The sequence below is a fragment of the Hydractinia symbiolongicarpus genome, chromosome 15 (assembly GCF_029227915.1).
Source record: "Hydractinia symbiolongicarpus strain clone_291-10 chromosome 15, HSymV2.1, whole genome shotgun sequence".
Classification (NCBI taxonomy): Eukaryota; Metazoa; Cnidaria; class Hydrozoa; order Anthoathecata; family Hydractiniidae; genus Hydractinia; species Hydractinia symbiolongicarpus.
In genome coordinates this window covers 3075314-3102501 of record NC_079889.1, presented here as the reverse complement: position 1 = coordinate 3102501, position 27188 = coordinate 3075314, and the positions used below count along the sequence as shown (strand labels likewise).

The 27188-nt window shown below is 32.0% G+C and overlaps 2 protein-coding genes across 3 annotated transcripts; both read left to right on the top strand.

The window, feature by feature from the left end:
* The first annotated feature begins 2226 nt into the window (after nt 1-2226).
* Nucleotides 2227-18649, top strand: LOC130629094 (dynamin-like 120 kDa protein, mitochondrial). Of its 2 annotated transcripts, none has more exons than XM_057442198.1 (27): nt 2227-2380; nt 4188-4524; nt 5254-5374; nt 5479-5556; nt 5960-6072; nt 6252-6299; nt 6763-6870; nt 7111-7197; nt 7921-8118; nt 8709-8783; nt 8896-8967; nt 9061-9116; nt 9347-9390; nt 10640-10702; nt 10806-10873; nt 10973-11045; nt 11286-11358; nt 11917-12097; nt 12219-12461; nt 13102-13146; nt 13349-13471; nt 13607-13795; nt 14638-14781; nt 15017-15127; nt 16175-16268; nt 16528-16638; nt 16966-18649. In XM_057442198.1, exons 2-27 carry the CDS (start codon nt 4192-4194, stop codon nt 17034-17036), a joined length of 2922 nt encoding a protein of 973 aa, XP_057298181.1. In that variant the 5' UTR covers nt 2227-2380; nt 4188-4191; the 3' UTR covers nt 17037-18649. The 2 variants fall into 2 exon arrangements, with proteins under 2 accessions (XP_057298181.1, XP_057298180.1); XM_057442197.1 differs by having other exon boundaries at nt 5957-6072.
* LOC130629099 (uncharacterized) lies at nt 18627-27109 on the top strand. The gene is made up of 2 exons (XM_057442205.1): nt 18627-19338; nt 20649-27109. Exons 1-2 carry the CDS (start codon nt 18661-18663, stop codon nt 20928-20930), a joined length of 960 nt encoding a protein of 319 aa, XP_057298188.1. The 5' UTR covers nt 18627-18660; the 3' UTR covers nt 20931-27109.
* Nucleotides 27110-27188: the final 79 nt, after the last annotated feature.

Sequence of the window (27188 nt, the reverse complement as noted above, 5' to 3'; positions counted from 1 at the left end):
TCTTGTGACCCCTGGAGCCAATCAACTTCATCAACAAGACAAAATGAGAATGAGGTTGGGCTTGTAACGACTCGCAGCTACGATCTTTAACTTAGGGAACTTGACTTTAATAAAGTTTCATAAGTGCTTATGTAAATTTTCTTTACGAACAAAATTTAAATTACTGGAAGATGGCTGTAACGACTCACAGCTACCATCTTTAACTTACAGGAGCTTGACTGTCGTAAAGTTTTGTAAGTGCTTATTTAGATTTTCTTTACGAACAAAATTTAAATTACTGGAAGATGGCTGTAACGACTCACAGCTACCATCTTTAACTTACAGGAGCTTGACTGTCGTAAAGTTTTGTAAATGCTTACGCAGATTTTCTTACATACAAAAATTAGATTACTGAAAAGTGGCTCGTAACGAGTCGCAGCTACCATCTTTAGCTTACGGGAACTTGACTGCCGTAAAGTTTCGTAAGTGCCTACGTAGATTTTCCTGCGAACAAAATTTTTTGTTTGTAAGAAACTATGTAAGCCAAAAAAAAGGAGAAAAGAAGGAAAAATTGCGCAATAGCATTTGATTGAATATTTCTATTGTGGCAGGTCTAGAATTTAAATACTTTAATCAAGTCAAAACAAAAAGAAAATATCATTAAAATGTCTGCGTGTAATGAGGCACGAATCGGTCTTTTTGACACACAAACTTCTATCAAGATTTGTAGGTTTACTAAGCCATGATCCTTTTTTTAAGACGTGCTTAATTTGCATTTTTTTGATGACGGCGATAATTTGCATTTTTTGATTGCTGCCCTGTTGAATGATTCAAAGAGCAAGAACTAAGAAGTAAATTTACACGGAGTACGTAAGAGACATTAACGTACACGTAAACAAAACCTTACGTAAGGAGAGATTTAAATATTTCCTAAACCCTTACTTAAAAATGGAATGTAAATAGAGCTTAATAGATAAAGATAATAGATAGAACTAGTCGTTAGTCCGTGGAAAATCCACGGATTCGCCCGTCCTTTTTATACTGCATTGCGTGCTTCTTGCTATTGCGCAGCTAAGCTACCATTTTGCGTGACAGACAGACAGACGTACATGGGTATTATTATAATATAGATAACATAATCAATTCTTTGGACTTTTTTTTCATTTTGAGGAACAATTTACATTTTTTTCCTTTAAAGTACGTAGAATAGAAAATGTTGAATTCCTTCCAGCGGCCTTTACTCTCTTGTGAAAAGCTCTCCCGCGAAATTTTTGGCACACATTATTTCCCTTAAGCCACGTGTTTTTTTATACGAAGATCAAAATTTGATGCGAGGATGAGTGAGATTTTTACGCTTTTGTCGACCTCAAATGTTCTTATTTAAGTTCTTCCGTAAAAAATCTTCAAAGCCATACCATTTTACGCAGAACGCGGGTGATAATAGGGCGTTTCAACCTCGTCCCCAGGGTCTTGTGCCCCCTGAGCCGTTATATTACGGAGTGACTGCTGTCAACTTCGTCAACAAGGAAAAATGCCCTGACAACGAGGTTTGGGCGGTTTGTTATTGCAAAGATTTCATGCTTTTTTTTCTAAAAGCGTATTTTAGGAGCCAAAAAAAACCTAATCTAAATCCTACACTTTTATTGAAGAAGAAACTCTGGGCTTTAAGAAAAGTATACATAGTATACATCTAAAACCACATAATTAAACATACTTGTATGAAATCCAACCTAAATGACCTCTTTTGAGAGAATATTGCGCTTGCTGTTAACAAACTTTAAATTTGTGTTTAATTGAAATCAACTACACGCGGGAAATTTGAAAAGGAGTGTTGGATGGCAAAATATCAGTTTTTTCTCCACAAATACACGAAATATCACGAAATAAATCCAAGTAGTTTGTCGCAGACTATCTTTGGCAAAGTAATTAAGGCGTTTTTAGGAAGTGAACGAGTAGAGTAAGAAAGTGAGATATTTGTCAGAAATTAAGAAAACAGCGGGGTTTCGGGCATTTAAAATCGTGATCAGCATCCTTGAAAGCATTGAAATAAATTTTTACGATCGCACAAGTAGGATCTGGTTCTACTTTTTTTGGGTACGATTGCACGCTCTAGAATGACCAGTTTAAATAAAAACTTCGCATACCCATATCGGTTTACTGTGTCAAAATTCGCGCGGCGTGAAAGTAGTTTGAATGGAAATCAGCCTTGACTGGAAAAAGGGTGCTAGATTACCCGGGGTCCTGATGCACGGACATAAACAGAAGGTCCAAAGTCAATATCTGTTAGATCTCAAGATGGGGGCAATTGCAGTGGAGCAAAAGACCAATATTTTTGTTTTTCGATTCTTTTTTTAAGCTTTCAGCTACCCTTTTACCACCATTTTAAAGATACTAAAAATAGGTAAACATTTTATTATTTTCACATGATCTTTCCAATTCAGGGCCCACCAACAATCACTTACAATCTGAATTTTGTTGTTAGGGAGACAGAATAATAAATAGGGAAATAGGGAAGGAACACCAACACAAACCAGGGATCATGTGATCCAGGCCTCAAATCCGTCAAGCCAGGGATATTAAGGTTTGGCTCTTGCCAGCATATGTGCTTCTTTATCAGAGATCGTTTTCTGTTTATATAGCTAGCTAGTTTGGATCACTCTGTGTGTGTTCATATTTTACATGGCCTAGCCTTGCAAATATTGAGGGATATACCCTGTTTATTATTTCCAGGAGGAACTATGACTTGAATGGCGAGTTCTAGAGTATATATTTACTCTTGTGGTCGGATTCATGTCATAATACTGGTTCAACTAATCAGGGGCTAGTATACGAGGGTGCCAATAAGCCGCATACGGCGTAAAAAGTGCGGGTGGGTTCAGCGTTTTGAAAAAATTCAAGTATTCGCCCAAAAAAACTCACATAGGCCCGAACAATGTCCCCCCGCCAAAAAAAAAAAAGAAAACTGACTAATATGATTAAATAAACTATAAAAATTATAATAAACTTACTATGTGGTAGCGAAGTTCTTAAAAGAAATGTTTTTGATGGTTTTTGATAAAGTTTACATTATAAATCACTTACATATAAACTTTATTAACTCCTTTCTCTTCAAGCGCCTTCTTCCCAACTATTGTCCGAATGTCCGGGCGAGTTCTGGAGAGTGCCAGCGGTTCCGGGGTAAAACTGCCAATTATATTCGAAAAGACGCACGAACTTGCCCTTATATATATATGCGGGCGTTGCGGCTTATCGGCAACCTCTTGGCAGTATTAAGAGCAGCCTTTACAAAATGGTGTACAAATGCCGTAATGAAAACATTTTTGTGGTGAAATCTTCATATACCTGGATTTTTCAAGGAATTCTTTTTTTTTTGATCAAATCTTTTAATATGTTTTAGATACTGCTTAATTCTTGCCATTTTGCGACATTTTCTAGTGTGCAGGTTTGTACCCCATCGGAGAGCAACGAAGGAGAACACTCTGACTGCAAGAATTGTTCATTTTCAGGCATGATGCAGACCCAATTAGGGTCTGCGTTCTGCCAGACAACTACCTGCAACAAACAACGGCCAACACATTGTGCCATCTCTCCAATTTCCCTCACATTGCTTTGGTTGTCGTGACGCCGTAGTTTAGTGGTTATAACTCTCGCACTTTGTGCGGGAGACCGGGGTTTGTTTCCCCTAACATGGACGAGTGAATGTTACTATAGGCCTGGGTTAACCCAACCCATATGAGGGAAATTGGGGAAATGGCCCACTGTGTGGGCGTTGGATGCTGCCGGCAGTTGTCTAGTGGAGGGTGGACGCTAATTGGGTCTAACTCCCCTAACAGTCCTTCTAAGCCATATAGCTCCTCATGGAAATAATAGACAGGGTATATCCCTCAAAATTTGTGAGGCCAGCCATGCAAAATATGCACATCTATATATCTATCTAACTGGAGGCTATGGTAACATTCACTCGCCCATATTGATTCACAGCCAAGGAAAATCGAACCCCGTTAAAACTACTAAGCTGCGGTGCCACAAAAGCCTACCTCATCAATTGACCTAAATAATATTTTTTATTATTTTTTATTTCACCAGAAGATATTGAGTGGGTGCTATTTTAAATGCAGGAGCATGTTTTGTTCATTTTTATTCTCACATGTTTTTTGTATCATATATATACAAGTTTGTGAAAATTTCTTTCTTGTCTCCTCTTCTAGTGTAATGGCCAACATTGTCAAACCATTCAATGCACATTTGTTAGTACTGCCTCTACAGTCAGCAGCTAGAAGAATTCTATCACAAAGTCCTTCAAACAAGGCAAAATTTACTTGTCAGTGTTGGAAAAGCACTGCAAATAATAATAGGCATGTACGAAGATACACAACATATTTACTGATTCGCAAAAACAACAATATTATGCTAAAACATCACCAAGTACTTAATAACATCAATCAAGAGAGACACATAGTTTTATTACGTGTTATACGAGCTGTTTCAAAACTTCGCTATATCTTTCTTGGTGCAGCTGGAACAGCAGGAGTGGGTGCAAAGTTAGTAAGTATACAACAAAAGCTTTCATATGCACTTTTCACTGTCTGGTGTTGGTAAAACAACAACATAATTTTAATTACAATTGTTGTTTCCAGTGTTATTGTTGTTTCCGTGGAATAAATAAATGAAGTGTTTGTCTGCTGATGCATTCAACATTATATTTGTACATATCCTCAAACCTCCAGGCCTGGTTAGGAGTAAATTCCCCCAAGTGCAGCACATCACTCTCCTAAATTAGCAAAGATTTGTGATCATCTAGTTATAAGGCATGCAGAAAAGCATAATAGGTGTTCAGTTACAGAAATTCAATTATTTAACTAATCCTTCTTTTTCTTTCCTTTTATGTAGCATTTTAACTACATAAAATAAATGTAACAATGAAAGTTTAAACTATTAGCATGTTGTTGTGGTGCCATCTTTAATTGGCTTATAACATTGTTTTTCAAAAAAACATTATTTACATTATTATGTAGCTGTAAAAGAGGTTGGGAGAATCATTGGATTTTCCATTGAATTTTTTTGGATTGTAAATTACAAGTGTATAATGTGAAGTGATCTTTTGTTTTCAAAAATGGCACCAATAGTTTTGATGTGACTTGTAGGATTTCTTTATCAGGTGAAACAGCATGTGGTCTTTGCTAATTCATTGCAATGCAAACAGAAAATAAATTACCTTTGTATCCAATATTTTTATTGGCAGGTCAGTTTTTTGCATACAATTTCTTGTCTTAGACGTATGATAAATGGAAAGACAAATGGTTGGCATTTCAAGATCAGATCCCTGACATTGAATGGATGAAGGAATACTATCCACAAAGCTTTTTTGGAAGCTTGCAAGATTCATTAAGCGAAAGTAAGACTGGTCAGGTGGAAGCCTGTTCTTATACTGTTATCTTTTTTTTATTCTGCTCTGCTTTTTGACATGAACCTAGTGTTTTTGCCTTTTTTCAAACTCAGATTCTTCAAAACTAAAAGAAATGCTGGAAGCAACAAAAAGTTTGTTGTTTGGTATTGCTGGGGATGTTGTGGAAACAGGTGTTTATTACAATACATCTATACATTTGTGATCAGTTCACAGTTTGACAGTGTGTTGATTATTATGTAATCCTGCAATAAGCAGCAGGTTTTATGAAAAATGAAAATGCTGAGACGAGTCGGACAGAGTTTGTAAGCCGTTCTTTACACCATGACTGCTTCTTAAAAAAAGGATTTTTATGTACTTAAACTTTATTTGTTAAAAAAAATTTCTAAAAACAAGCAAATTTTTGAAAATGCTATAAGAGAGCCCTAAAGAAACAACATTTGTGCACTAAGAATGCATCAATGTTTTCTTTAAACTAAAACTAAGGTGGAAGTATACCTCGTATGACATCTTATTAAGAGATATACATCTGTATTTTACTGGGTGTTCTTGGGAACACCTGATTTGTTCTAGAAGTTCAACCACCAGTTCTCAATGCAAGTATATTTCCAACGGCCAAAGAAGAAATAGAAATAACTGATGAAGAAATTGATGCCGAGATGTCACGACAGAAGAATCAAGAGCAAAAGGTATATATTTATGTAATTGTTGTGCTAAACACAGAAAGAAAAGCATCTTTGTTTATCAGTTTTTGCTAAGCTGCAAATTTTTTTGTTTCATTTATATGTTTTGAGAAAGCTATAATCTGGGCACACATTCACAAGTGTTAGGCAACTAAAACATTCATGTCTTTTGTTTATATTATTAGCTTCGAGAATTATTGACACGAGCTCAAGAAGAACTACTAGAAATGCAAGTAAGATATTTGTTTTTCATCATTTACTAAAAGCCTTATTTTTGTATGGCTGTTATGATTGCAGGGATACTCTTCTCGGATTAGCTTTTTGTAAGGATAGCAATTGACCGCATTTTTTGTGATTACTGCAACTGACCCATTTTATGAATCCTTATTTATATCTTTTTACCATAACCTCAGGGTGTTTATTATCCGGCAGTGGGGCTATTCAACAAGTGAAAATTTACAAAAACAGATTCACAAAATTTTTAATATTCTCGAAGAACATAACCCTGTGACACAGTTGCAACTTCATTCCAATTCCTAAACATTTTGTTTTCATTCTTGTCGTCTTTATCAGATTTATATAAATTTGTTTGGAATGAATTTTGGAATTGGTCGACCCAACTTCTCATTATAATTTACTGCATGTTTAGTTTTTATATTAAAGGTGTGTGGTAATATTAATTTCTTTCCGTATTAGCAAAAGTTTCAAAGGGAGATCGATCGATTGGAGCAAGACAACAGAGATTTAAGGAAACAAATCATGTTGGGGAAAAATAAAACCCAAACAAGCTCAAGAAAAATGAAGGTACTGTGACTTTGCCATCTTTTTAAAGTATTTTAATTATGTTATTTGTATTCCATTCAGTTGTCATGCTGTCTAGCTTCAACTTTATTTTGGGTTAACACCAGTGAGTGTCAGAAAACAATATATTAAACTATATATTAAACTTACAGGTTGATTCACTTCTTGTGGTTATAATTATTTCATATAAAGTGTGATAAGAGTAAAAAGCCATTATAAGAGTCCCAATATTTTATTTTATAGAAATCACTCATTGATATGTACTCTGACGTATTAGATCTATTGTCAGAATATGATTCAAATTATGACATACAAGATCATCTACCCAGGGTAATTGGAACAAATTATTTTTGTATATGCATGCTTATTATATTGTAGAGATTCTTAGTATATATTGATGTAAAGTGGTAATGGCTACTCAGTTTGTTTATATATATTTCTGACTTTGTTTATTAGTTTTTAATAGGTAATTTTTTAAAAATTTTGTGGAAGCCTCTTCATAAGTTTTTATCTACAACCAAACTTGTATAAGATGGTTTTCTTAGGCAGGTGGTTATCTTAAAAAAGGCATTCTTAAAACAGTCAGCCTTGCAAACTGAGTTTGAGCCAGTATTTTTGTTTATAAGTTTTTATTAGAACAACCATGAATTTTTAATTGAATCAAAACAAGTGTAGCATCAGGCAGTTCAATTCATCAACTTAAATTTTTGCAAGTAACAACAAAAGTAAAGGAAATTAACTAGTTCTCCATTTAAAATCTGATCAGTTTTACAGGGTTTTTGCTTAAGGATTTCCACTTACAATACAGACCTTTCTTCTCTTATTCTGTAAATTACAATATAAATCGTATGTTTCTAAAAATGGCATTGATGGGTTTAGCCCCACTTCATTTTTGTGCCATTTTTAGTATGAAAATATAGATGCATTTTATGCATAGGCACTAATAAAAGAACTGCAATGTTAAAGCTAAGGCATGAAAAAAAAAAGAACACTAAAATGTTTTTGACTAAGTCTGGATCAATAATTTATGGAAAGGCCATTTTGTTTTTTCAGGTTGTTGTCATTGGTGATCAGTCTGCTGGAAAAACAAGTGTATTGGAGATGATTGCACGGGCTCGTATATTTCCAAGAGGTTCTGGTCAAATGATGACTCGATGTCCAATTATGGTCACCCTTACTGAAGGACCCAACCATATAGCATACTTTAAGGGAGACGAACAACAATGTTTTGATCTGACAAAAGAATCAGATGTATGTGAAGGATTAAGTTTTGAAGTTTTAAAGTTTTGTATATTGTTGCCCCTTTGTGAAAACAGCAATACTACATTTATTTACATTTACAATTTATATTGCCTTATTTATTTTAACACAAAAGATGTGTGTCTTTTCCTACCCAATATAATGAACAAAATTTGCCTTTAGGACGGTGTACGACTGAAACTTAACTTTAAAATTTAAAAAATTATTGGTTGTGTGTGACCATTTAAGCTTTTTGAGGGATTTTCTGTATTGAGAATATTATTTTGTATGTTATGGTGGATAGTCAAGATACGATCAAGAGCATGTCTTCATATTGTATAGTTTCAATAAATTTATTACATCATCAGGGTTGAGTGAAAACTCTTAATTCTAACACCTAACAAACAATATTTTATCCTCTATAATATGCAAAAAGATCATAAGTTCAGGTATTCTTTAACCTTGTTATACCAAATCTACAAGGTTATTTCATATGGATTGACCCAAATGCAATTATATTTTTACCAATTATGGCCACACCACAAACCTACTAAATATTTCAGAAGCTATGAAAATTATTGTTATCATTTTTTTTCCAACAGCTAAAGTTGCTGCGTCAAGAAGTGGAAGCAAAAATGACAAAATGTTTAAAACGAGGTCAAACGATAAGTTCTGATGTGAGTGTATTGTTTTTGAATATGTATACTTTGTACTTTTTATTGCTTTTTGTGTTTAATTGATCAAACAGTGAACATTGAATGCTTTCATATCATATTTATTTTTATGTAGGTTTTATCAATGTATGTAAAAGGTCCTGGCCTGCCCAGGATGGTTCTCGTTGACTTACCAGGAATTATCAGTGTATGAAAATTTATGTTTATTAAATCATCTATCTGCTATTTTCTCTCTACTGTGTAATATATTAGAGATAATTGAATCTTTTACATTATGTAGACAGAGACCAGTGAGATGGCTAGTCATACGAAAGAAGACATTGCTAAAGTCAGCAGGTATTGTTAGTATATTAATAACTCAAGCACGAAATGCCATACGTTTGAAATTTATTAAGAGAATAAGACTTCAAAGGCATATTTAATATTTGAGAAGTTCGCTTAATCAAAAGGGATGCTAATCCAAATTATTCTCTGTCTGTGTTGGAAAAAAGTGCTGTGTATCCTTGTACATTATAAACTTTTTGTTTATGCTTTTTGCATTATAAATCTTTGTTTTTGTTTTGCAGGCACTACATGTCTAATCCAAATGCAATAATATTGTGCATTCAAGGTGCAGTAGTGATATTTTCTTTCTATACCCCTTACTTTGTGAATGTTACTTTAGACGTCACTGCAAAATGTACCTTTTGTATATTCATAACATTATACATTATTTATTCTTAAAAGCTTATCTTCCAGGAAAAAAAACATTTGTTCATATGAACGGTTTCTAAAAGTTCTTTATAGGAATCTTTTTTCTTGCTGTTGAAAAAACATTTATTCGTTCTCAAGATGTGCTTAAAGTTTTGCTAATTATGCAAAGTTATAACATTATCAACAAGCTTTACAACATCTATATTATAATGCCCGTATACGTCCGTCTGTCTGTCTGTCTGTCTGTCTGTCTGTCTGTCTGTCTGTCTGTCTGTCTGTCTGTCTGTCTGTCTGTCTGTCTGTCTGTCTGTCTGTCTGTCACGCAAAATTGTAGCTTAGCTGCGCAATAGCGAGAAGCACGCAATGCGGTATAAAAAGGACGGGCGAACCCATGGATTTTCCACGGGCTAACAACTAGTCTATATTATAATGCCTGTATACGTCTGTCTTTCTGTCTGTCCGTCCGTCTGTCTGTCACGCAAAATGGTAGTTTAGCTGCGCAATAGCGAGCAGCACGTAATGCGGTATAAAAAGGACGGGCGAACCCGTGGATTTTCCATGGGCTAACGACTAGTGTAAATATAATTTTTTAAATATTAAAATTTATATTACTGTGGAAAGTTTATCATTCCTTGAACATGATAGTGTAGTAGGCGACGTTTCAGGAGATCCTTCTCCCATCATCAGGCAAAGTAAAATGATGTTGAGCATGTATTTATATAATTTCAATTATATGTTTATGACAACTTCTCTGTTGTGTTATTTTTAAACACCTATTTCACTTTCGATTAAAATTAACAATCACAAATAAAATTCAAGACGACTGTAGAAATATGAATACTGCTCAATATTCACAGTCAAAGAATATGTGAAAATGAATACTCTTCAGACAAGGAATGCTTCGTTGTTGTTTAGAAAAATGTTGTTTCTTATTATTTGCCTCTTCTAAAAGTTTATGTTTCTCCTTCATCACTCTTAAGTACATAGTTTTAAATTGTTCTATTAGCTCGTAAGTACATGCCGCAGAGAGCAATTTATTGCTTTTAATTTTTAATTCTTCCTTGTAAACTTTTTTTTTCTGGCAGTAGATCAGCAAATTTGTTCTTGTGCCATGAATAGTTCTATTATGTTTTAATAACCTCATAACAATTATCATCTTTTGCTAGATGGTTCAATTGATGCAGAACGGAGCATTGTGACTGATTTGGCAAGTCAAATGGATCCAACAGGCTAGTGATTTTTTATAAACAGACTGATGAGAGTTAGCCAGATGCCATCAAAAGCTTTTGACATGCACTGATTCTGAATAACCATAATGTTTTTGTTGATTAGGAAAACGAACGATTTTCGTGATGACCAAAGTTGATTTAGCAGAAGCGAATAACACAGACCCTTCAAGGGTATGGAACTAGCTAATTTTTGAATGATGACTGGGACTGTAAGCATATATTTTTGTTTGATAGTGGTTATTTTTGGCAGTATTCCTATGCATGCTTTAGATCAGGAAGATACTGTCAGGAAAGTTATTTCCAATGAAAGCAATGGGATATTTTGCTGTGGTGACAGGTACAGGTAAGAAAGCCGATATTGCTGATATCATTTTTTATAATACAATTTTGCTTGTTTTTTTTGTTTCTTTTTTATTTTGATAATGGTCAAAACCGTTTTGTTAAAGATCTCTTCAGTCACAAAAATTGTAATTTCCTGTTATCTCATTTAACTCCCAAAGTTTTTATACTAACTAAAATGTTTAAATGCTTGCTCTCCTTTTTTGTTATGGTATACTTTGCCAGAGTTTCCTTTTTGTTTCAGGCAACAACAGTGAGAGTATTGATCTCATTAAGCAATATGAAGAAGATTTTTTCAGAAGTTCTAATCTATTCAAGTACGGTGTATTTTTTAATGATTTTTTTTTACATTTACATAGTTGAGATTAATTTTGTTTTTTAATACTATTTCCTGCCACTTCTGTCTGCAATTTATTTTCAAGTGAAGTATACATTTTCTTGGGTTTTGTTTATATGCTCTGATTATAATGCATTTTGTTCTTCCTGCTACGTTAGCATGTTTTGCGTTATATAGAAACACATGATTTTATGAGGAATAGTTTAACGTTATTATGTACCAGACGGAGCTTTAAGCAATCTCAAATTTAGTGAAATGATAAAGTCTTTTCCTGAATATGCGAGTCGGTACAATGTTGAGCTTGAAGGAGGTGGTGGACAAAATAGATAATAATTCAAGCAACAATATTTTTTTACAATTGCTTGTGTTTTACCTTTGGTATGTTGTTAAAAAAAAAGGTCATAGTGAAAGCCTTTTCTTTCTTTTTATATTATATTTTAAACAAAAGATGGTTCAGTGATGTGTAAGGCAAATTAGTATGCTTATAAACAAAACTTTAATTTTTTGGTTTATATTTTTTTTCAATAACTGTTAACAGGTCTGGAATTCTTAAAGCAAGTCAGATGACGACTCAGAATCTCAGCTTTGCAGTTGCAAATTGTTTTTGGCAAATGGTCAGAGAATCAATTGAGCAACAGTTTGATGCATTTAAAGCGAAAAAATTCAACTTAGAAACTGAATGGAAAAACAACTATCCGACTGTCCGTGAGCTAGATCGTGTAAGTAGTAGCAAATTATTCTGGTTTTAAAGTGTCGAAAATAGTTCTCTATTGATTCAAGGATGAATTATTACACATGAATTAAGTAGATTAAATTCTTTAAATTACATAACCATTTTAGGATGAATTATTCGACAAAGCTCGTGGCGAGATCCTTGATGAAGTTTTGAGCTTATCACAAACCAAACCACATGAGTGGGAACAACTCTTATCTGGAAATTTGTGGAAATCGATCCAAGAGTATGCTTTCGAAAAAATATACTGGCCTGGAGCCCAAACCAGAAATCCAACAGAGTTTAAAACAAAAGTAGACATTTTGCTAAAACAATGGGCGGAGCGTGTTTTGCCAGTATATGCAGTTCAAGTAAGATTTACTGCAGTTGAATTTCGATTAAACCCTGTCACATATGTTGTGCATTGTTTACTAAAACTTCTTTTTTTCCTGCAAATATTGGGATTTTAAGTGACAAGCATTGTGTTTTTCTAATAATTTCAATAAGTTGACATACATATCTTTCTGGTTCTGTTGTTGATTAAAGATTGTTTTATCTTCTAATCCATAAAAAAAAGTTGGTAAAAGGTGTCACAATTTTGACCAAATGACCAATATTATTTACCAACAAAAATCCTGATAATAAATTTTTGTCACAATTTGTTCCTTTTGGTTTTTATAGTGCATTATAATCGAAAACTTCTTTAAAAAAGATGGATTATTTTAACTCTACCATTTGAAAAATTGTTAAAATTTCTTAGCATAATTATTGCTTTAGAGAAACAATGATGTTCCATTAAGTTTTCCTTAAATTAGTCTCTAAAAAGGGGACTAAATTGATAAAATTTTGTTGGTAAAAAGTAACCAAATGTGCAATAACTAACTTTTTATTATTTTTTTTTACGAATAATTTTATTACCTTTTTATCTTCATAAAGCATTTTAATAAAAAGGTTCAGGCTATTCTTCTCATTTGAAATTTCTTCTTTTTAACAATTACATTTTTTTTGCAGGTTGGCTATGAAACGTTGTTGTCACAGTTCTCTTTGGCAATGGAGGTATACGTTTTTTATTTAACTTGTGAATATTCTAATCCAAAAGTCATTGTTACAGCTCAGTGATAAATTCTTATAAAGACAGATTTTAAAACAACTGCTTTAATGACATTTACGATGATTGCTGTATTATGCAATAAAAAATCCAATTAAATTATAATATCATGTGGGGTAACTTGCTGTAATTTTTTTATTTTGTGTTTAGGAAGGCGTAGAAATAGGTGGAAAGAAAGACGCGCATAGTAAATTATTCGAACCGTTAAAAGCACAGGTGCAAAAAGATTGTGCTGAAGGTCATAGCTGGCAAGCTCGTGCAAAGGAAAGTTTGGTTAGTTTTTTTAATTTTTATTGTTTTTTATTTCTAGTTAGAATTTTTGAGGGAGTTTAGTAAAATCTAAGGTAGTCCACCTGTTTAAGCTGAAAAATAAATTCTTGCAATTAAACAAGTTTGCTTTTATTATAGAGAGTTATACAACTTACAGCACTCGAAGACAGCAATGTCCCCAGTAAGGAACAGTGGGATGATGCAATTAAGTTCATGGAAGATACCATAACTCTAGAAAATCAAAAATCAGAACAGATTTTATCATCCCTGATTGGTCCTGGTTGGCAAGAAAGATGGCTGTATTGGACATCTCGAAGTGGTGAACAGGTAAGAAGATAAACTTCTAGCATAGCATTGTTAAAACAATTTGTTTTTTATTCAATTGTGAAAATTTTAAGAAAAATTTCATATTACATCTTTTCAAAATGTTAAAAACACTCTTAAGAATACTTAATGTTTGATATAAAATAGCACTCACTAGTTGCAGTTATAGGCCACCTTTGTTTATTCACGTCATGTATAGCTTCAACAGAATGGGTAAAGAAAATGTGTTTATTACCTTCTTTCGTTACCTTTATTATCTGTGTTGGCTTTTATAGTGGTTTTTGACTTGATCCCCTCATTTATTGACAACAAACTTGGTCTTGATAGAACACAATCAATATATTTACCAAGAGAGTACTTTTTTGAAGCGAAATATGGCGATATCACTGACAAAAACCCTAAGTACAGTACTTGGCAACAAACAAACTTTGGAATACAGATGCCTTTAGAATTGTTACTTCTAATTTTAATTACAGCTAATAAAGTATTGTGTTTAAGACATGACTGAACAGACCAAAATTGCACAGCAACATTCACAACATTATATTAAATACCAAAACATGGACATATTGAACCTTGTCCTAGAAGTTCTTTTTAACACTAGTTGTAAATACTCTATGAATTATGGTGTACCAAATAAGTGCGTTATTCGCAAGTTTAGATTTGCACCATAAAATATATTTGATAACAATTTCTTATGGTCTCGTTTTTCTTGTTTTTCATGACATGTAACATAACTTTTTTTGTATATGGAACACATTGCAAATAACATGTTCACAAAAGTCTATACGCTACTTAACTAATAAAGAAATTACTCACAATAAAAATATTTAAAATCTTTATAGCATTTTCACAACGAAATCAAAAAAGAATTAGACAAGTTGTTACAAGCATCTGAGGTAACTCATTCATCAGCCTTAGAAGATGACGAAGTAACCGCTGTCAAACGAAACTTGCAAACAAATAACATTGAAGCATCACCAAACGAGGTTATTTCAATTTCTTTTTTGCATTAAATTACACGATAAGGCATGCTTAGATTTGTATAAGACTTTCTATTGGAATATATATTTTTAGTATGAATAAACTGATCACTTACCTTATGCAAGTCTGCAGGGTCTAGATAATCTCCTCCACGAACTGTTTTTTCAAGTGCTACTAAAAATGTTTGTTGATGTTATGTTATACAACACTGTCATTTAGCATTTCGCTTTTTCCTTATAGATTCTACGTGTATGGAGGACATTATATCGTACATATTTTTTGGACAGATCTTTACAAGGCGTACAAGAATGTAGAAAAGCTTATTTCCATAGACATTTAGCAAAGAATGAGGTAAGTTAACCTCTGATCTGATCTCTACATTTGATATTGTGGAGAATAAAATCTTTATCTTAGCCCTATTTACATTGGGCATTTTAAACTAGGGGGAGGTACTTGGTATAACCCCTCCCAATATACATCCAAAATCTGAAAAGCTATTGGACATAATATTATGATGCAAGCACAACCCTTAATAAATTAATAAACTTTTATATTTTGTTGATGTAATCGATTTAGAATTGACGCAATTTTTGTTGATCTTTTGCCTAATGATCTTCTTAACATATCAGGCCATTTAAGGTCAAAAATGCAACTAAAGATAATAAATATGAAACATGAAATATATTATTTACATTGAATCGACTGCAATGTGACCAAAATTTTTTTTGCAATGACAACCAAAAAGAAATTGTTTTGAAAAAGTTTTTAACAAAAATTTTTCTAGTCACCAAATTTCAACACTTAAGCCTTGCGAGATCAAAAATTATATCAAGATATTCAACGTTCTTTTCTTTTTCTATATATCTTTTTATCTTTGAACAATTGCATGCATTAATAATGTCAGATATTAAAATTTTGTTTTTTCCATTTTATTGATGAATTGACACAGACAATAAAGGACATTTTTAACTTGGTTATAAATTGAAATTTTAATGTATAGGTCTATATTAAAAATTGCTAAAGTAAATGAGAAAAAATGTATCCCAAAGATAATGCCAACAATCAGGACTTGACATGATGTCTGACAGGCCAGTGAACTCAGGGAAAAGTCGCAAAGTTCACATACCTTTGAAAAAATCAGTAAAATTTTAGAAAAATTTGCTTGTGCATAACAAGTATATACTAGATAGTCTAAATAGTTCAGTTGGTTGGGAACTGTATGCATCGGGTAAAAAGGGTATAAAATCAAGGGTTTACAGATAAATTGTTTATCTAAATAATTTTAGCACTTAGTTGGTCTAAATAAAGCTAAGAATTATTTTTCATTTTTTCAGTACCTTTGAGTCTACTGCTTTTAAACGTGTAGAATTAATTGCTTTCTTTCTTTTGTTGTTTTAGTTGGAATGTAATGATTTAATTTTATTTTGGCGATTTCAAAAAATGTTGCAAACTACAAGTAATTCACTACGTCAACAAATAATGAACACAGAAGGTACTTCTGATTTTTTATTTGATAAGAAAACTGTTTTTTAGGAAAAATAACAGGGTTCAAAACTTTCTATTGCTATGCAAATGCAAGCATATGTATGTAAATTAATATTATAACTTTTGGTCAATAATAACATTTCCTACTAAGTAATCAAAATGAAAGCTGCTATTTCATATAACAACATGACAAGAGCAGTTAATATGTTGTGTTTTGTTATCTTCTATTATTTATCCCTGCACTGATTCTTCCTTTTTATTACTAGCTCGAAGACTTGAAAATGAAGTTAAGGAAATTCTAGATGAAATAAGTCAAGACCATGAGAGAAAAAAAGAACTTATTAAAGGAAGACAGGTGGACTTGGCTGAAGAACTTAGTAAGTTCCATTGTTTATTGATGATATTGCTTTTCTAAAAAATGCAGGGCAATTATTAGGATGTTAACAAATTCCAGTTGCTGTCATTTTAGACTCACAAAGTAAACATCGAAATTTGTTTACAGCAGTCCTTAAATCTTTGTTGTTCTATATGATCTTACTAGAAACTAAGACTCCTGTCCTTGATGCATTTTAACATTATAATGATGTAAGACTGGGATTCAAAAATTATGCGCTTAAGTTAATTTTGTGATTATTTCTTCTTCAAGTATGTGAATATGTAAAATGAATATTTAATATTTTAAAGAAATTTTTTTGTTTTTTTAGAACGGGTTCGTCATATTCAAGAATGCTTAGAACAATTCGTTGAAGCATTAAAACGAGAGAAGTCTTTCTAAGATGGAAGAAAAATTAGTATTTATTAGCTCATATTAGCTTTTAATTTTTTATATGCACAGTTGCCACGTGGGTTATTAAAGATTCCATAATGTGATCAGGTATTATATCAGGAAATAGTCTTTTATTAGAGTTCCTTGTACATGAAAGGATATGATTTTTATGTGAGTTAGCACATGCCACATGTGTGCTTTTCAGAATTCTCTAAATTCTGCTTTGTTTTTCTCTTGAGAAGGATAAAAAAAATTTCCTAGAAACTCTATTTATGATAATCCTTTATTGCTTTTCCCATAAAAATTAATGAAACCTTGTCGATCTTTCTGATTATTGCAAATTAACAGATGTGTGTTACTAGTTACTTACGCAAAACAGCCTGTTTTGTTTAAAACTTCGGTTTGCGTCAATTTGTTGGAACTAATGAAATAATAAAGACAATTGATATTCTTTTTTTCAACGTTTGCATCAATTAAATCGGCATCATTATATCTTTGGTTTGAATGATTATTCCACTATAAATATGTGTAGTATGTATATCCACCCTGTGTCTATCCACCCTCGAGAATGGGCGGATAAACATCCGAAATGTTAAAGTCTATCAAGTATATCAATGTTCGTTATTATTTTGCGGATGGAGCATTTTGAAACAAAAAAGCTGTTTGAGAATGTTTATGAATGTTTATGAAGAATATTAAGAAAAAATATAGAAGAATAGTAATAAAGAATAAAAAAATAACAGCCACAGTAGAAAAAAATTTTATAACTCCATTCTGCTTACTACAAGAAGTTTCAAGTCACAAAAAAATAAGGTCACAAAAAATATTTAACAAGTTGCATTTGCTGAAGCCTGATATTACATATTTACAGGATAGAAATTATATGTATGTTTCATGGCAACATGTATAAAATAAAATAAAATTTTTTATGTTTTCTTTTGTTTGTGCACTTGTTTGTTGTTGTTGTTGTTGTTGTTGTTGTTGTTGTTTTTATAAAATATATTATGTTATCATAAAGTTCTGATACTTTTTAATACAAAATTTAAACTCTCCAAAGGTACACTTAGTCCTTGCTTCAAGACTACCAGTTTCTACTTTCATCTATGATATTACTGCTCTTGCATATGTGCCCTTGAATTACCTTAAATTGAATTCGTTAGACCAAAGAGACCAAAGTAAAATTTAGGCGAATTCAACGCTGTAGTTAAAATTCAGATGTGATCTTTACCAGAAATAATAAAAACTCATGTAAACACTCCTAAGAAACACGCAGTCGACCTTAGTGACTAAAACTGGTATAAGTGTGCTTTAGAGCTCTTGTAAAAATGACCTGTTAGAGAACATACTTGTTGTAATGCATAAAATATTATCAGTCTTTCGATCGATTTATTACAACTTTTTGCATGTTGAAACATGTCATTAAAAAAGGCTGTTTTATTTTATTGCCATTAAATCTAATTATGACAATTATTTTTTTATTAATTTTGTTTGTTTGATAAATTTTATGCATAGCTTTATGCTTGACTTGTTATGACTAACATGTCATTGCCCCACCTTTATTTTGTGATTAACTTTATATTAACTTTATGTGTGCTGATACCTTGTATGCTGTTTACTTTAGATACTTTAGAGAATGTCAAAATTATTTCCTGTTGTTAGCATTTCATATTTGGCAACTGAATATGTCTCTGGAAAACGAAGTAAAGATCATTTTCATACTGATCCAACCATCATATCATTAGCAAAAGAAATTAAAAATGCATTTATGGAATGGGGGTTTGTTTATTTCGTTGATCATGGTATAAAAAAAGATCTTATACAAAAAGCTTTTGAAACATCAAAATCCTTTTTTGGTTCTGAAGAATCTGTAAAACGAAAATTTGTACGACAAAACACTGGTGAAAATTGGGGATGGGTACCATTTAATGTGGAAACATTTGAAAAGTCTCGTCCATATGATTTAAAGGAATGTTTTAATTTTCTACCGAAAGATCAGTTTTTCTCAAAAATGGATGACACCCTACCCGAATTTATGACAGTTCAGTCAAACTTTTTTAATGCTTGTAAGGAATTAAGTATTCACGTGTTACGACTCCTAACATTGATGCTACCAGTCGGTAACGCAGATTTTTTGAATTCAAAACACATACATATTGGACAAGGAAACTTGAATGCATCAATATCTAGACAATTGTTTTATCCACCGATTAATGGTAAAGAAAATGTTTTGGAAAATCAATTAAGATGTGGAGAGCATTCTGACTATGGAACATTGACGTTTTTGTTTCAAGATGAAGCTGGAGGTCTACAGGTACATTTATGCTATATATTATTAGTTGGGTCATACATATTTTCTTAACTCCCACAATGATATATCTAACAATCCTAACAATTCAATCAAACTAACTAAAGCTGTAAGCTCACATCAAACAGTTCCAACTATATCACAAATTCTTTATTCTTCTTTGCATACTGCACCTAAGACAAGTAAACAGGGCCAAGAATTAGTTTTAGTACACCAAGTGATCAGTAAAAAAAAGAACAAATTTTCAGCTGGGTAAATTTTTTTTTATGTAAAGAACTTTTCAAAATTGTCAATTCCATTTTCAGTGCAGTCTTTAGGTCATGGTTTATAGTGTTTAAAATAAACATCAAGACAATCAGAAAACATCTTATTTGTGCAATTATTTATATTTTCATTTATTTATTTACTTATATTTTGACTATTCTTCTGTTAAAACAGAGAAATGCCTTAAACTTCTGTTTAAGTTCTGTTTTATCATCATCTTCATCTAACAGAATTTCTAGGTCTTCCATGCACCGCTCCTCTTCTGGGATGTCAAACAGATTAACTGGTCACAGAAAATTGGAAGATGGACTTGTAGTAACCTGAAACATACACAGCCTGTTGTAAAAAAAAGAACCATAGATATTTTGCAAACAAAACTTGGGGAGAAAAAATTAAAGCTGCAGCATATGGATGTCGTTGTATAGGACGTTAAATCAACGAATAATATCAAATTTTTTTTATTTTTTATTTTTTTTAAGGGGGAGGGGCTAAATAAAGGGAGGGGACTAAATAACTTTTTGGTCGCTGGAGTGGGGGGCTTATTAGAAGGGAGGCTAAATAAAGGGAGGGGGGCTAGTAAGAGGAATTACGGTACCTAAACTTTTGCAATTCCTTAAATTTTGATTATTAAAATAAAACAAACAAAAAAGCAGGTAATAATCCACATACCAACTTTTCAATGTATAGGCCTTACAAGCTTGGGTAATGCTTTTGACATCTGGCAATATTTTTCAGTTATGCCCTTATGAAAAGTAAAGTTTCCAGATGACTAAGAAGTTTTAGAATAACTTTAGAATGCAGCCATTAATAAAGCCCATCGTTTTCATGCTGGCATAGAAAATATATGTTTAACCATTGGAACCACAATGGTGATCAACACAAAGAACCATTTATTGCTTTTAAAACAAACCAAATAACTGATATTTGTGCGTAATATGAGATATCAAACAATGCTGTTTTAATTATTAAAATTTTATTTATTTTTATTTTATTGTATGTTATTCATTATTAAAAGTTCTTTTAATAGCGTTTACTTATTTTTGTGATCTTAGGTTGTAAATCCTAACGGAGATTATGTTGATGCCACCCCTGTAGCAGACAGTATTGTTGTCAATGTTGGCGATATGTTAGAAATCTGGAGTGGAGGGAAGCTGAAGTCAACAAGACATCGAGTTGTTGTTCCACATAATTGTGAACGTGCCCGACAGTCACTAACTTTATTTATTCACCCTGATAATGATGTTACAGTTTCGTGTCTTGGTGGTTCAAACATTTATGAACCAGTTAATCCGTATCAGTATTTGATGGGCAAGTTTAGTGAAACGTATGGATAGTTTTTTATTGTTTTATCCTAATGTTTATACTCGTGAAGACTACAAAAAGAAGCTGAGCAAGATTGCTGTAGTAATATATTTATCTTGAATATAAAAAGAATCAAACTGGCAGGAAGAGAACAGAAAAGAAGTATTTATTTATAGAAATAATACTGAAAGTAATGCAAATCTCACACTCTAAGAGAACCTAGTTGGATAATTAATTTTCTACATGTATTTCTACACAAAACAAATAGAAAAAATTCAACTTTCCTCGGAACAAAACGGAAATGAAAATGTTTTAATCATGTCGTCGCATCAAAATAAAAGAGTCTTAAATCAAATTTGTACATTTTGAAAAAGTCGTTTTCAATCGTGAGCTAAAAATTAACAGGCCTGAGATGAGCAAACAAGTGTCATTTTGTCATTAAATTTTATGATCAATTCACCTTTGTAATATGTATGCATTAATAAAGTTTAAATACACATATCTTATCAGATTTAAAATTACTGATGACAGAAAATTTCAAAATTTGCTATAACTTAAATATGACTTCATAATTTATGCAGTATAATTAAATCTGAAATTCTTTAAATGTGTCTTTAAATATGAATATCTTAAGAACGAAAAGATCTTTTAAAAAATTTCAAAAGATTTGTTAACCAACTTTTTAAGCTCTATAATATAAGCCCAACATTATTTTATACCTCAGGTTCCCCTTAAGGTTATTTAACACTGAACAGTTAAAGAGAATATGGACCTAACCCTCAGGCTTAGGAGACATGATGTCAACCTTATTCCATAGTAATCACAGACTTGAAACCTTCCACAGACATTATAACTCTTTTTTATATCAGTGTTTTTGTAATAGCTTAAAACCACAATAAGTACAAGTCCAACTTGTAACACAATTTCATGACAAGCAGTGAAACTAAAATTACGAGACCCTTCTTTACTCCTTGCTATGAAGCACTTCATTAATGAGGTTGCTATTTCACGAGAAACTTTGCTACATTCTACTTCACTCTAAAAGAAACAACTGGTTTTCATTCTCCCAATATCAGTCACAGTAGAGTTTTAACTAGTTAATCTTCTTGAAAAATAAAATAAACTTGTTTCACCAAAAGGGCAGAGTAGCACTTTCTGCAGGTCAAATGCAGTTATTAACAATGTGGAATCTCCCTCGGCTTCTTTAATTTTCTGTCCTAGATTTTTATCTCATAGATGATTTTCTTGTGCAAAATACATTTCATCTGTTACGTTTTCAGGTGGGAGGTTTTTGTATTGTTTTTCATGACTGTTTGTAGTTGTTTTTCATCAATACAATACGGTATTGTGAAACATTTTTGCAAACACAGGAACTGCGTCACCATCATGTAACAGTGTGCATTTCTTGGTGTACTCCTTGTTACTGGAAATAGGCTTGTTTCTCTTCCTTATACGTTTCGTTGCATTTTTAGTAACCAGGACTGATATTTCCTGTGATTGAAGAGACTTAAAATATTTTCTTTGCATTTTAACCTACATGTGTCTTTGCATGGTGACTTAATATGACGTGCTTTAACTTTCTTATTAATTATTTCATCATTTCTTTTCTTTACCTCACATTCGAACTCTTTTCCTGAGTTCAATATGTTTTCCTTAAATTTTGAACCCATTTTTTTCTTCGGATCCCCGCTTTCTTTCTACCCTTGAAGTTGGATTTTTTGGCTCAGTTCCCAACTTCTCAATGTTTGTTTTCATTGACAGCCTTTTGATGCTTTTTTTTGTTCCAAAATATTGGACAACCTGCTGACATTGTATCATTTTCAAATTCTGCCCAGTTTATTACTTCTCTCAGCAATTTGGTAACAAAACTTTTTCCTGAAGAAGCTGTATTTCTTTTTCATGCATAGTTGAATTTGAAGATATCTGTTACATATACACGCACACACAGTCTTTGTATTATTATAAGAGATATTCCTTTCCCATGTAAGTTCAAGGTCACTAATTGGGATCTAAAAAAAAGATTAAATAATTTTTACTCTCAACTATCATTTTTATTGTATATCTAGAAATCCAAAACTGTTTCACATCTTGACAGGGTCACAATTTTGTGTTTAATCACCTATCTAATTTCTTTAGCAGAGGACACATCATTACAAAAGCTTGTAAAATAAAAAGTTTATATGCCTCTCATGCTGTGTTCTGGTATATTGTAGGTGTATTTGTATGTGTATATGCATGCAATGTGTTTGTGTTTCTGTGTAATATTTATGAATGTCTTTTGAATCATTAACCTATCAATAACTAAGGTATATAAACGAGTTAATCTAAAATCTGTCTTGAATAAGATTTGAACTGCAATCTAACCAATAAGGTACACGCAATAATAATGTCTCAAGGGAATCCCTAAGTCAATAATAAATTTACCTTTTAGCTCTACTTGCTTAGAGCTTTCCAGTATTGCTGGATCATTAATTACAGAACCTTGAAAAAAATAAAACAGAATTTTATTTTCAGATTAAAAGTCAGCGAACTTTTTCTCAACTTTTGTTCTTCCCATACTATATTTTCTCCAATAAACGTTTACAACATTTTTAGTGGACGTTTATTAGAAGGGCATTAATAAGAAAGGGGCGTTTATCCACAAAATATATTTTTTGATATGTTAAATATTTTTAATAATTCTCAATACTTTCAAAGTGATCTTCTTCACCAATTAAATTCTCTTCAATATTGACGTCTTCAATGTCTGAATTATATTTTTCTTAATAAACGCCCCCTTTCATCACACTAGGGTTGGTTGTAAAGTAGGTATATGAAATAGGTATAACTTGTAACCCCCGTTTGTTTTGTTTTGCAGAACAGCAATTGTTACCTTGTGCCTTTATGGAATCAATTTCATTGCACAGCACATTAATTTGAAAGTCACATTCTTCACCATCTACATTCCACTTTATAGTGTATTTTTCACCAAATCTTTTAACAACAATGCCAAACACTCTAGCATTGGCCCACACTTTTCCAAAGGTTCTATAGGATCAATAATCTTCCTAATATTTTGCATTTTTGTCAAAGCGTCAAGCTTCAGTTAAAACTTGAGAACAAGTTTTTATTCTTTTCATTTGTTTCTAATTTAACTTATAATTTAATTTAACTAATTCTGTCATAACTAATTACTTTTATACTTTGCAAATTAACATAGTTAAACACTACACTATTTTTTTATAAGCAACTTTTAGAATTTTGAGTTGCTTGTTTTTCGCTAATATCTAGATCTAAAGTTGCTAAAATGTATGTTTGATTGATAACCTAATACTAAATATGTTCAAAACATAATCGAATACTTAATATTGCGTAGCATTGCAGTTAATATGAACTGTACATATTTTTTATATATGAGAAGCACGTTTATAAGTGATGTATGGAAAAAGTCATTGCAGTTTTATTTTTCTGTGAGTTTTGGTCATTTCTTTCAAGTGTTTTTATTTTTTTATTTTCAAGAGCTGCTCATATTTAAAATTGTACAGAACTAAAGTTGCTTGATATTTTTTTTAGTTACTTAAAAAAATTATGTATCATACTAAGTGGTGACATTACTGGCATTGCAATTTAACATAATAAATGCTGTAAAAATATTCATCTTTTATTCACTGTGCAACACATTTTTTCAATACATACCACATAGGAATGGTTTGACTTTTTCTACTGCTTGTTGTCGCTTTAGATTTCGTAATACAATGTCTTGCTCCATATTGATTTTTGCATCCTTTACCAAGCAGAGCTTGTCACCAGGATTTTTTGACCGAAAGCATCTGCATTTTGTAGGTCATTTGCCCTGCACATTCACGCAGCTTGTGGTTTATCCATTCGTAGCCTCTAATATTTAACAAAAAAGACCGAGAAAATAAAACAAATCATCCATTAGCATTTACCTTAAATTCATAATTAATGTTTTATCATCGTGCTCGTACAGATTAAGGGATTGGATATGTTCCTCCCAATTTCTATCCACAGAAACAGAATGGACTTGTTGCTGGCAAACAGACAATCACTATCCTCCAGAATACTGGCCATTTCCAATTCAAACGCCAAACAGTTACTTTGTAATGTTTTCATATGTTCCAATCTGCTCTATTTTTTTAAATGTTGTTAAGTTGTTTAGTATTTTTTGCATGACTTTCAAAAGGACAGTGTCAGCTGAAAAATCGGAGACCTCCAAAACATCAATCTCACTTAGTTAGTTGGTTAGTTGGTTTCGATATGACAATATCAATTCATCTTATAGGGATAACTTTACTATTGCAGATGTGCTTTTTCCCATCTTTTCATTGTAGAAAAATAAAGAACAGTTAAAAAAGCTAAAACTAGCTCAGGACTTATAGTTGACGCACCAACTAGACAACTACGATTTAACAAGCTGTGTATGTTTTCATTGGCTTCATTGTCATGGCCAGGCATAATACATATCAGGCAACTTCTCTGGATGTGTTTTTTCAATTTTATAACTTCTGCATCAAACTGTTCTTTTTTCCTTTCTGGAAAATTAGTAATAAATTCCTTGTGATTAGAAATAAAGTTGTCCAAATTACTTAAGATCTTACCAGCTCCTTCTATTGGCTTTGTTCTTACTTTACCAATTTCATCTTTTTGCCTAGGTTGTCGCAGAGAGCCCTTCTTCCTGTCAATAATTTTGAGATGTTCAAAGTTACCTTTTTATTGCTTGAAAAACATCTAACTTTATGTCAATGCCAGGAAAAACAGATTGATAAATGTGTTTCGACTCACAGCAGTTTTTGTTATTTTCCATTCACATACTCTATGCATTTCATCTGTCACAATAAAGACCTTTCGATTCTGCAATTTTAAAGGTGTGATCTGCACTAATGCAAACGGCTGGTACACAGGCCTTCATGCCTTTTATGTATAACGACCTTCTGTCAAGTTGTATATTAACCTTGGGTTGAACTTGGAATTAGGTGTGATTAAATTTGATGTCCATGATGATGGCTTTAACAACAAGTGATGTGTAGGACATGAGAAACGTAATTTAAACTGTTCTAACGGAGACCAAATAAACACTTGATATTCGTTATTTTCTCCCAATGGCACTAGTTGGCAATATCTTCATTCTGTAGGGCTTGTTCCAAATTGAGATAGCAAATCATGAAGCAATTCATGGGAGGTGACATTCAAAACAACAGGCTGAACAAGCACATTAGTGTGTGCAAGAAACAAGAAATATAAAATTACCATGTTTTCGGAAACTAAAAAAAAAAAAGTTTAAAATGAAGGCAAACAAAGTTGGAAAAGCTATATACAGGTGATATGTGATTTATAAGGGCTAAAATTTAAGTTTTAAAAAAATTATTTTTAGATTTAGTTTTTCTCCATAAAAGAAAACTATAAAATAAATTTCCCCAAAGAAGGTCTCAAACAGCAGGCCTATCAATAACACTCGCTCGCCCAGTGTAAATTATTAGGCAAGCGATTTATTGCTTGGGTGTTATTTTTTTATTGCTAGGCTCCTTCGACATTTGGTCAGGCCTGATGCTCAAAACATTCATTCATTTAACATTACTCACTGAATCACATATACAATATACAATAGCATCTCTCATTTCAATAAAAGGATGCTGTAATCTCACCAGCAATGCAAGTGTTTTTTTTATTAAAATACTAAACTAACAGTTTTAAGTAATGTGCTTAAGTCACTTATACTGACTGACTAATAAAAAAAATAAAAGTAAAAAAGTCCAAAAATTAAAAATAAACGGGCTTAAGCCCTTTTATCATTAAATAAAAAGAAATTAAGGCTTTTTTATCATTGAAAATATTGTAAAAAAAGAGAAGCCTTTGGAATTGGACTTAAGGCTTTCTAGACGTAGATAATATAGATAATTAAATAGAAAATATGAAACTGGTGTTAACTCATTTTTGCCAAAAATAGACTTAAGCTTTTTTATTTTGATGCGACGATGTAGTTCATGTGGAGTTTTTTTTTTGGGTCATATAATTTCAGTTTTGAACATTTCTGCAACAGGGTGTGTGTGAATGTTAGGTGAAGAGATTTATTTTTTTAATTATTATGAGATTTTTTTAAAATTAGAAATGTATTAGTAATTGGTCTATATAATAAGTCTGTAAAAATAGGTAAAAAAAATTTCTTAAGATTCTCAATTTTATATATTATGGAATATATTATTTACAGCTGTGATTGTTTGTTTTGAACTATTTGTTTACATACTTTTACGCATTTATTTGCACTAGCTGTTAATTAATAAAAAATTCTAAAG